At 43.1% G+C, this 12423-nt stretch overlaps 1 protein-coding gene across 3 annotated transcripts in view; it reads right to left on the bottom strand.

Moving 5' to 3' along the window:
• Window positions 1-12423, bottom strand: part of CHM (CHM Rab escort protein) — a 184090-nt gene that overhangs the window by 151703 nt on the left and 19964 nt on the right. The window contains exons 3-4 of one of the 3 annotated variants that reach the window (XM_073598122.1): window positions 9638-9710; window positions 9401-9558 (exon numbers count right to left, since the gene is read on the bottom strand). In XM_073598122.1, the coding sequence (XP_073454223.1) occupies window positions 9401-9558; window positions 9638-9710 (231 nt within the window). The remainder of the gene's footprint in view (window positions 1-9400; window positions 9559-9637; window positions 9711-12423) is intronic. The other 2 variants (XM_073598124.1, XM_073598125.1) reach the window with 2 other exon arrangements.

The raw sequence follows: 12423 nt of genomic DNA, 5'->3' as shown, positions 1-12423 counted from the left end.
GTCTGCTAATATTCTTCTCCCTTCTCATTATCATACTGGATTAAATAATCAAAACGATAACGGTATATAAATTAGACATAATGAATGATCATTAAAGTGTAGAGTTTTTAATTTATTTACTTTTTTAAAAAGCAAATTCCAACCTAAAATAAGATAAAAAAAAAAAAGAAAAAGAATGGTCGAATAAGAGACTAAATGAAAAAAAGATTTTCTTGCAATATGCACCTTCAATCCAGAGATTTCCCCTGCAGTACTTTTTTTTTGTGACAAGATGTCCTGCGCCAGATGGCCAGCATCACTCTACCCACGTTCTCTGAGCCCAGGCTGTCATGGGCTTGCCCTCAGCCTTAGGGCACATTGGCTGAATACACAACCCTTGTGTAAAAAGCGTTTAGTCTGTTGTGTTCTTATGGCTATTATGGCATAGAAATAGGAGTGATGCATTTTGGTTGCAAGTGTTGTTTTTGGAGGCTGGGCTTCCCCTATTCATAGGCTAATGAACTTGTTGGACTAGTTTATGAGCGCGGAACAGGAAGTGATGCTACAGGAAGTAGGTGGGAGGGAAAAGACTTAAACAACCATGTGCTGAGAACACAAAGGAGAAAGCCCTGCAGGACTCCAGGAAGCAGTCTGGATCCTGGAGGACGATTCTATCATAAAGAAAGACTGACAATAGGAATGTTACTTGGGGATGAAGCAAAATCTTCAACCCAATTTAAGTAACTTTTAGTTTTTCCCTCTTGTATACATTATCCATGCTACTTTGCTGGGAAGGATAGATAGTTTGTGCATGTCTATATTGCATGCATATTTTGTGATACTTTGTATGCCATGAATTGTTTTTCTACAAGTGAACATAGCATTTTTGTTTAGTAAAGCAAATTAATATACACCACAGAGGTTTTTAGGCTTCCTTGCTTTTACTGCAAAGAACCTTAAACGACACTAAGCAAAACACCTACATGACCTTCAAGGGACAGCCAAAGGACCATCTCTTGTCAAATCATCAAAGATGCTACTGGTGGCAAGAGCACCCATCTTCTGCAGAAGAAGAAACCTAAGGAACAGACTGCAAAGTCTTCTCCTTTGCAGTCTGTCAAGTCATTTCTCGACTTGGCCGAACCCCCAAAACTTGGACGGTAGTCCACCAACACAACCTAGCTCTCAAAGCCTGCCAAATCCCCAGAAAAGCCTTCCTCTACATGAAGGTCCTCCATCTGATGGTCAGCATCATTCAACCCACTTACTCTGAGCCCCAACTGTCATGGACCTGCCCCTAGCCTTAGGCACTTTGACGGAATATGGAACCCTTGTGTCAAAAGAGTTTAATCTGCATGGCCTTCAAGGGAGAACAGCTCTTAAGAACAGCTCTTGTCAACATCAAGGCGGTGGCAAGAGCACCCATCTGGCTCACCAGAAGAAACCTAAAGAACAGACTGCAAAGTCTTCTCCCATATTAAGTTCTTTTAATTTCTCCTTTACAAAAACCTTCCACATCGAGAACCCACTGGTTTGGTTTACTGTCCAACCGCAGGACCCAGCACTCAAAGTCCACCAAATCCTTAACAAGCCTTCCTCTACATGGATGGTTCTCAGTCTGATGGTGAGCATCATTCAATCCACTTCCTCTGTGTCTAGGTAATTTTGGACCAGCTCCAGCCTGTGACTGTACAGTGAAAGGAAAAACCACACAGCGATGAGCTTATCTACCTGTCACTTTGCTCTCTCCCTCTTTTAGCATGCTTCTTGTCAGCACATGAGCTGAAAGGCCTTTGCACTGCTTTCTCTCACATTCCCAATTTGTGAGGTCCCGGTACTGATGTTTGATGAGAAGACCTGGCATTTAATCAGCATTCCAATTCATCCCAGGTGCTCGGTAGGGTTGAGGTCAGGGATCTGTGTAGGACACTTAAATTTGTCCACACTAACATAGTCAAACCATGTCTTTATGGATCTGGTCCAGACTGGTCAAACCATGTCTTTATGGATCTGGTCCAGACTGGTCAAACCATGTCTTTATGGATCTGGTCCAGACTGGTCAAACCATGTCTTTACGGATCGGGTCTAGAATGGTCAAACCATGTCTTTACGGATCGGGTCTAGAATGGTCAAACCATGTCTTTACGGATCGGGTCCAGACTGGTCAAACCATGTATTTACGGATCGGGTCCAGACTGGTCAAACCATGTATTTACGGATCTGGTCCAGACTGGTCAAACCATGTCTTTATGGATCTGGTCCAGACTGGTCAAACCATGTCTTTATGGATCTGGTCCAGGCTGGTCAAACCATGTCTTTATGGATCTGGTCCAGGCTGGTCAAACCATGTCTTTATGGATCTGGTCCAGACTGGTCAAACCATGTCTTTATGGATCTGGTCCAGGCTTGTCAAACCATGTCTTTATGGATCTGGTCCAGACTGGTCAAACCATGTCTTTATGGATCTGGTCCAGACTGGTCAAACCATGTCTTTATGGATCTGGTCCAGACTGGTCAAACCATGTCTTTATGGATCTGGTCCAGGCTGGTCAAACCATGTCTTTATGGATCTGGTCCAGACTGGTCAAACCATGTCTTTATGGATCTGGTCCAGGCTGGTCAAACCATGTCTTTATGGATCTGGTCCAGGCTGGTCAAACCATGTCTTTATGGATCTGGTCCAGACTGGTCAAACCAGCTCTTTTTGGATCTGGTCCAGACTGGTCAAACCAGCTCTTTTTGGATCTGGTCCAGACTGGTCAAACCAGCTCTTTTTGGATCTGGTCCAGACTGGTCAAACCAGCTCTTTTTGGATCTGGTCCAGACTGGTCAAACCGTGTCTTTATGGATCTGGTCCAGACTGGTCAAACCGTGTCTTTATGGATCTGGTCCAGACTGGTCAAACATCGGTTGATTGAAGCTGGCTTTGTACACGTGGGCACAGTTATGGTGGAATAGAAAAGGGTCTTCTCAAACTGTTACAAGATTGGAAAAGCACAATTCTTTTCAATGTCTTTGTATGCTGTAGTATTAACAATACCCTTTACTGAGAACATCTGAACTCAATCATTTGGAGGGGGTCCACATAGAGGTTGTGTAGTGTGTATGTATTTTTATTTATCTCTTTTGTTTTTGGATAGCAAATATCCAAAATTTACTTTGGGGTTACCAGTAATAACTCAGAAGATCGTCTCACTGAAAATCACACCACAGCTTCCCTTTAAAGAAACAAATGTAGCAAACGTTGTTGGTCTGTAATCAGTTCTGCCATGACAGGTCGACTTTGACAAGTATTATTCAGCTGTCATTTGATCCCTGAACTAGAAGTCAACCATTGTTTATTGATGTGTGGACGGACACGGTGGTGTCATTGGAGGCATCGCTCGGGGCCTATTCTGTGCTGTATTCTGCTCAGTCAACCGACAACCTGCAAACAACAACAAAACTGAGGACACAAGAAGCTCTAGCTGGGTGATGGAACCTGCACTGGATGGGCTGCATCAAAAAGGAGACTGCCAACCCCAAACAGGCGTTCCTTGCCCCAGCACGCCGATGCTGTACTCACTGGGCTGGACGAAAAAACAGTGAAATGCAGATCAGGCTTTTTATTTAGGCTAATGCTGTCGGGTTAATGAAGATTTGGGTTTGATAAACGCGCTGGCCGCACGACTTTGTGCTGAATGCGTTTCCTTCCACCTGGACGCACAATCACTTTTCGTGTGTAACAACTGGTGATGTGCAACAGACAGACGGCCTTATAAATAGCAGGCAGCTCGCGTTTTATTGGACGTTTCAGATTTTTTTTTTTTTTTTTAAAGCTCGAGGTTTTGTCTTATTTGTACTGATTGAGGAAACTAGTCCAATGGCATAATCATAGCACCGAAATAGGAAGGAACAAATATTAAAGTAGAAGTAAACCCATGCAGATCTGGAAAAAATGCACAAAGCACACCAAGATTCAAGAAGAGACATGACCAATGGATTTAGATGATATTTATTTTTACCGGGGAACAACTTTCAATTTAAATTGGTCCACATAATGCTAATGACTTGCTAAGTCTTTGGGGGGTTGGGGAATGGCATTGGACCCCCAACAGTGCTGTTGTCCCAGCTGTTCAGAATATACTACAGAAAGGTAGTTACACAACCAGCAAACCTATTCAAGAAGAGAGGATAGCAGTCACCGGTCGTACAAACAGGATATGCAGGAAACAGAGCATGCCGATAGGTGGAGAAAGCACAGTGACAGAAGTGAGCTCATAATTGGGCTGCTATGCCTTTACTACCCAGTTGGGTGCTGGGGGAGGGTCTATGATAGCCTGGGTTTAGAGGAAGAAATGGGTTGAAGGATGCTGGCTGTCACACTGAGGACATCTAGTGGTGGAATAGAATGGTTAATTGCTCGCCAAGTCTTTAGGGGGTTGGGGAATGGCCTGGGAACCCCAAAAGTGTTGTTGTCCCAGCTGTTCAGAACATAACCAGCGAACCCATTCAAGAAGAGAGGATAGCTGCCACCAGTCTTACAAAACAGGATATGCAGGAGACTGAGCATGCTTATAGGTGGAGAAAGCACAGCGAGAGAGAAGCGAGCTCATAATTATGCTGCAACTCCTTTACTATCCATGTGAGAAAAGTCCTGGGCAGCCGCACTCAAAATGATGATCCCCTATTGATAAAAACAACAAAAATACATGCCACAGCAAGAAGTACAGGAAAGCTGATGCGTTTCACACTATAGTTAGTGCTTAATCATAGTGATTAAGCACTAACTATAGTGTGAAACGCGTCAGCTTTCCTGTACTTCTTGCTGTGGCATGTATTTTTGTTAGCGATTAAGCACTAACTATAGTGTGAAACGCGTCAGTTTTCCTGTACTTCTTGCTGTGGCATGTATTTTTGTTGTTTTTATCAATAAAGGCGATCATCATTTTGAGTGCGGCTGTCCAGGACTTTTCTCACATTTATCGCTATTAGCATTGCCGTCACCTGAGGCTTCTAGTCTGGAGGAGAGGTTCCTGATTGACCTCCTAGAGCGGTGATTTTTCTTTTTTCCTTTACTGTCCACTTAGGGGCTGGGGGTGGGTCCATGACAGCCTAGGTTTAGAGGTAGAAGTGGGTTGAAGGATGCTGGCTGTCACACTGATGACATCTAGTGGTGGAATGGTTAAATGCTCACTAGGTCTTGGGGGGGGGGGGGGTTGGGGAATGGCCCGGGACCCCCAACAGTGCTGTTGTCCCAAAGTATACTACAGAAAGGTTGTTACACAACCAGCGAACCCATTCAAGAAGAAAGGATATCTGTCACAGGTCCTAAAAACAGGATATGCAGGTGAATAAGAGCATGCCGATAGGTGGAGAAAGCACAGTGACAGAAAAGTGAGCTCATAATTGTGCTGCTACGCATTTACTGTCCAATTGGGTGCTGGGGGAGGGTCCATGACAGCCTGGGTTTAGAGGAAGAAGTGGGTTGAAGGATGCTGGCTGTCACACTGAGGACATCTAGTGGTGGAATGAAAAGGTTAAATGCTCGCCAAGTCTTTGGGGAGGGGGATGGCCTGGGACCCCCAACAGTGTTGTTGTCCCAGCTGTTCAGAGTATACTACAGAAAAGGTAGTTACACAACCAGCAAGCCCATTCAAGAAAAGAGGATAGCTGCCACTGGTCTTACTAACAGGATATGCAGAAGATTGAGTCACGTTAATCGGACAACTGCTAAAGAACTATTCCGAATTAAAAACAGACTCCATGTTGCTGAAAGATAGGAGAAGACAAAGGAGAAGGTGCTTTAATAGTTCCAAGTGGAGTTCAGCTTCCACAGGTTCTCTTTGATCTAGAGGGTTGAAGATCTGTACAAGCCACAGACCGCCCTGCTCATTGGGTGATATATGACTTTTATACACAATATTCTTATTTCTGTCATGGTGCTGCCCTCGCCAGACGCCCGCTGCACTACTTTTATATCCGGCGGTTGCTAACATGACACATTACACAATGTAAGAGATTGATGGTTTACATAAAACAACAAAACCGGCATTTGTTTGAGAAGTGCCAGCGTGTTCCCCGGCAGTGCTTGCGCCGCCTAGTTTATGCGGAAGGGTCATAATATTTACGAGCAAATTTCCTCAAGGACTGGCTGGCCGCGACGGCGGAGGAGAATATTACCGGAGTATAAACAACACCTGTTACCGCGGGGCCGCCATTTGAATGTGCCAATAAATACCGAGACTCGGTAGGTCGGAAATTTTCACTTTGCGGCGGTGGCCGTCGTTGTAAAAACAGATGCGGAGCGTTATAGAAAGTGTCAGTGATGAACTCAATGTGAGAGTGAGGGACAAAATATTATGGCGGGATGAGGGCAGCATTTCAATTTGCTGGCCGTACTCCCAAAGATGTCACGGCCAAAACGATGTACTTAAAGGGTAACTACAAACGAAACTTTTTTTGTTCATTTAGGACGGAGGGAAAGGGTTAAAGCCGGTCAGATGTTTTTATCAAAATGTCCTACTGTGGAGTTTTGTCTTCACTTCTTGTTCTTCGGACACAACAGGAAAAGAGAGGAAAAAAGGGATTTTTGTACTCACCATAAAATTCTTTTCTCTGAGGTTCATTGAAGGACACAGCCAAATCATTAGACAGATGACTGCCTCAATCCGTTTTTGAATGAGAGTTCTGAGCATCATGGTCACTTCCTCTGAAGCGGTTACTTATGAACATCATCATTTCGGACCACTGCAATGGGAGATTCTGGCCAAAGGGAACATGGTCTGCGAATTGCAGGACCAGCACATTTGCCTGTCCACCCAACAAAAGCACCACTGTCCTGGTGGATTTGCTCTCCCCTCCTGCTGCCCGGGAAGCCCCTTATCCCCCTAGGTTGGCAGACACCAGTCTCTTCAGGTAGAGGGCAGTAATGGGTCAATTGTCGGTCCAGGGTCAATGAACTCTGGGAGGAAACCAGTCTTCCTATCAACATCCTGGAGCTCAGGGCTATTCACCTATCTCTATTCCACTGGACAACTCTTTTCGAAGGTTGCCCAATCAGGGTCCAGTTGGACAAGACCACAGCTGTAGCCACCATCAATCACCAGGGCATCACCAAGAATTCTGGAGGGATCTCAAAATTCTCGTTTAGGCAGGACTTTACCTCCCAGCCTTATCTGTATGTTTTGTGGACAACTGGCAAGCGGACTATCTTAGCCGTCAGGGTCTGAATCAAGGGGAATGGATGCTACACACCAAGGTACCTGGTGGAGATCGAGATGAGGAGGGGACCTCTCTTGCACCTCTTGTCCAACAACCTTGGCACTGGTGACAGGAGACGCACAGTAAGGTCACAGGAGTTGCACGAGGGCCAATGTTGCTGGCAGCGTCAGCGGTTGGATGTGAGACATAGGTGACTGTGGACAACCGGATAAAGACTAGAGGCAAGAACACGGCGGCACTTAATTAGTGCACAGAAGCGTAGCCAGGACACAAGCCAAAGGTTAATAAGGAGGCAATGAGGTACTGAGTCAGAAACTAGGGACAGCGTCAGGATACAGGTCAAGGTTTTCAAAAGATAGAAAGTGAGGTACAGGACTTAAGGCAGATGTAGAGTTGGAATACAAGCCAAGGTCAGCTCACAGTCAGGCACTGAGATACCAAATCAGAATACAGAGTCCAAAACACAGGCCGAAAACACAATGGGTAGAAAGGAATCCAAAAGCACGTCAAAGGCAAACTTAGCACGCAAGGTCGTAGGTCAATCAAGAACTAGCTGAAGACCACTCAGCAACCTGCCTATGTCACATTCCAGCTTAAGAAGAGTGTTTGGCACAAACACCAGTGCCAAGCGTGCACATTCACCTATGTGCATGCTTCTTGGTGTGTACGCATGAGTGCTAAAAACATGTCTTGTATAGGCTTTATGCTTGGAAGCATGCGCATGAAGACACAATGGTCTTCTCGCATTAGTACACACTGGCCAATACTTACAGATAAAAATAGCAACCTGGTTGAGAGGATTCCTCCCTCTATTCCTCTTTAGAATTTTTTTTTTCACTTTGAGTCCTAGGGACAGAGTTCACCAGGGCTATTAGAACCTCTAATGGGGACCCAGACAGCAAGAAAATGATGGGTCTGCAAGATGGAAAGCACCACGAACATTACTTAAAAGGCTCATAATTAATTTTAATTCAGACATTTGTGTCATCAAAATCCAATGTGCTTCAGAGGTTCAAATGGTTTAATCAGGGCTTAGAACAACAAACTGTGTACTGCAATGATAAACTTGGAGGGATAATCAAGGGTTATGATAATTGCTCCAGTACCATGCCCAGAAAGGGAGGACCTTTTGAACCCAGAATGCATTGCATATTTATGACATAAGAATCTGAATAAAATTGGATCTGGACTATTCTGCTTTCGGTGCTTTCCCCACTTGTACTCCCATACGCCTTTACTCAAGCAAAAGTGTGAACCTTGGTTCACCACTCCTGGGAGAGACACCTAAGAAGAAGCTTTAAACTGTTCAATGCCTGATTGACAACCTTCTTGAAGAGATCCAGAACCCCCGAACCTATCTTCTACTTCCAGCAATAAAAACAATCTTTGAGCATTGATCATGGCCAAGCCCAAAGAACACTAACAAATTATACAACCATTCCAGATCATGATAGAATATACCATATAGTTGTATGTGGCACCCGGAGAGATGGAAACGCGGTGTGGTGCCGCACAGTACCCTTCCTCTTACCCAAGGCAGATCAGGAAGTGAAGGTGAGGCTGATGACATCACAGGTATATTTATATTACATTTTTGCTCCCTTAACATTTTCGGCCAGCAAACAGATCGAGAGGAGCTAGAAGAAGCGTTAGGAGGTTTGTTGTTATGTCAGAAAACAGGTTTAAAGAATTTCAGGTATGAATATTTTTACATAGTTATATTTGCTCCACCATGGAACAATGTAACTGAGTATTTACCATACTTGTGGGATCGCTCTAGAAGCTGTAAATCACGCAGCTACTACACTGCTACTTCAGTGATCTCCATTAGCTTACTACATTTTATTACATAGAACTTCATTTCTGAACGTATTTGTTTTGGTATCTTTGTATGTATGGATTGCATGGGTCGTTACCGGCATGTGGTGAAAGTTTCATGTCCATAGCACCTTTACCAGTAGATTTACCTAAAAAGATGGTGACGTGTTCAAAACTTATTTTACCCGCAATACATAGTTACATTGGTCCAAGTTGAAACAATCTAATCGCGTATAAACTATCCATACCTGGAACGTAAGTCAACATATTTCTTGGCTCTGTACAGGTAATGCACACATTCACCATTAAAAAGGTTCATAATCTAACAGAAGGCTAAAGATTTTTTACAGCTCTGAACAAAATCGGGTCACAAAACATGGACCGGCTGAACATGACTTACTTGGAATAAGAGAAAACTTCAACATTTCGGATAGTCCCATCCTTTCGGTTTAGAGGGAGGATGCCTTCATTTTCCAGAATTTGTTCCTTGCTGGTGTCGGGCTCTTCACTGGTGGCATTCCTCTGCTGGTCAGCAGAAAGATTCAGTAAACCGGCAATCTAAGCAATTCAGACAAGATCTTTGGATCCTTTAAGCTAACAATCTATAAAACGTTTCCAGTGATAATGTGACATTTACCTTGTACTCATCAATCCAGGACTGTAAACCTGAAAATGTGAAGCTGGCCCAGTTCCCACCGTAATAATTCCTTCTGCAAGGTAAAAGTAGAAAAAAAAAAAGTTAAAAGGATCTATAAAAAAAAAAAAAAACTCCTTTGCAATTAATTCCGAACTGTCGGAGAGAGTTGAGTATGGCCATGATTTGTATCTAAAGAGAAATATTAAAAAGAGAGACAAAAGAATTCGCTTACAATACATCACTCCATGCTGGAGATTAACGGTTATGTATCTTGGCCAGATTCCGCTATAGGTGTATTCCTTCATCAAAGTACATACCGTATATTCAAAATATCACCATGAATATAGAATATATAGAGCTCTACTGAAGGAGAAATTAGTTTGATAAAAGTGCAGACGATGAATAAAACGGCGCCGCTCAGCTTTTGTTCTTGAAGTCTTTGGGGCCCGTTTTGTAAAAAAGGTCGATAATTCGCCCTTTTATGTGAAATATCAGTCCTGACAGTTTGGTGGGTTTCTAAAAAGCTCCTCTGGGCCACTTTTCTACTCGCCGTCATCCAGAAAAATCTATTTTGAAGATATTCACCAAAATTTTATTCACGTTTTCCTCCTAGTTTTTTTTTTTTTTTTCCCCAATGAAAATTTTGTGAAGAATTACCATCTGTGGCAAGTTTAGGAGACACAATTGGGAAGAACGCTTGTGCAGAGCTAGTTACGAAAGCTTGTATCTTCAATCTACTGCTCTGTTCCAATACAGAACATCACTCGGATATTAAATTATTAAGGATGGCCCTTCTCAAGCTTTTGTATGTATTGTATCGTAAAATCTTGGATGAGAACCTTCTTCTCTCAACTAGAACACTGAAGATGGGTTGTGGAAACAACGAATTGCATCACCACAGGGTGGTACTGCGGATGCAAATTTGATAAAAATGGGCCACGTCCTATTGGCTTGGAATACCAAGTAGAGCAGAAAACATTGGACTTTATAGGCACCAAGGTACAGATGATTTAAAAGTTAATATGTTTATTACAAGAAATATGAACAGACATATTTAAAAACTTAATAAAATGAATGCTTGGTAATTATAGATTACGCCACCAGTTACACCAAGTAATTGTTTCCTGAATAGTAAGAAGACCGTCTTGAGTATGTCAGTGTCAAAAGTCCATCAGGCTTGGTGTAGGCTGGTTAAGGCATGCTACAGATGGACTCTACATGGTACGCGCCATATCGCTTCTTCAAGAGCTTAAGCATAACTTCGAGTGTTGTTGTAGATAAATTATTTGACTTGGTAGAAATGTAGACCAATATCCAGACCAACAACGAAGGCTGCAGCGGTATGTCACCAGGTATAAGGTCTCCATGGTCTCCAGGCTGAAAAAAGACCATCCATCTAGTTCAACCATAAAAATTAAAAAAATATTATATTATATTATATTTTATATATATATACACAATCCCATATACCCACAGTTGATCCAGTGGAAGGCGAAAAAAAAAAACCCAGAAAAGCAGGACCCAATTTGCTACAGCAGGGAAAAAAATTCCTTCCTGATCCCAGAGAGGCAATCGGATTTTCCCTGGATCAACTTTACCTATAATTGTTAGTACCCAGTTATATTATGTACATTTAGGAAAGAATCCAGGCCTTTTCTAAAGCAATCTACTGAGCTGGCCAGAACCACCTCAGGAGGGAGTCTATTCCACATTTTCATAGCTCTTACTGTGAAGAAACCTTTCCGTATTTGGAGATGAAATCTTTTCCTTTAGACGTGAAGAGTGCCCCCTTGTCCTTAGTGTTGACCGTAAAGTGAATAACTCAACACCAAGTTCACTATATGGACCCCTTATATATTTGTACATATTGCTCATATTCCCCATTAATCTCCTCTTCTCAAGAGTGAATAACTACAGTTCCTCTAATCTTTCCTCATAGCTGAGTTCCTCCATGTCTCTTATCAGTTTGGTTGCCCTTCCTCCAGTTCCCCGCTATCCTTTTTGAGAACTGGTGCCCAAAACTGAACTGCATATTCCAGATGAGGTCTTACTAATGATTTGTACAGGGGGGCAAAATGATATCTCTCTCTCTCTGGAGTCCATACCTCTCCTAATACAAGAAAGGACTTTGTTTGCTTTGGAAACTGCACCTTGGCATTGAGCTTATGATCTACCAAAACCCCCAGATCCTTCTCCACCATTGATTCCCCCAGTTGTACTCCCCCCTAGTATGTATTATGCATATTCTTAGCCCCCCAAGTGCAAAATTTTACATTTATCAACATTAAACCTCATCTGCCTAATAGACCTCGCCATAAACCAGACGGGGGGGGGGTTAATAAGATAACCGCTGTAGAGGGAGGGTTCCTGTAAAGTATCTAGAGCCTAAATGAGACAGACATAAGGATTCCTTATTGTCTATGGTAGTAGAGGCGCTGTAACAGGTAACCATGTATTAGAGACAACCAGCCCAAGCCTCCGCTGTTCACATGTTTCTGGTGTAACGATGATGCAGCCTCCGTTGTTGGTCTGTATATTTGTCCACGTTTCCACCAAGTCAAATAATTTATCTACAACAACACTCGAAGTTATGCTTAAGCTCCTGAAGAAGCGCTATGGAACGTACCATGTAGAGTCCATCTGTAGTATGCCTTAACCAGCCTACACCAAGCCTGATGGACATTTGACATTCGTCAGACTCAAGACCGTCTTCTTACTATTCAGGAAATAATTACTTGGTGTAACTGGTGGCTTGATCTAGAATTACCAAGCATTCATTTTATTCT

The sequence above is a fragment of the Aquarana catesbeiana genome, linkage group LG09 (assembly GCF_042186555.1).
Source record: "Aquarana catesbeiana isolate 2022-GZ linkage group LG09, ASM4218655v1, whole genome shotgun sequence".
NCBI lineage: Eukaryota > Metazoa > Chordata > Amphibia > Anura > Ranidae > Aquarana > Aquarana catesbeiana.
Note: the sequence above shows the minus strand (reverse complement) of the source record. Positions and strands in the feature narration are given on the sequence as shown.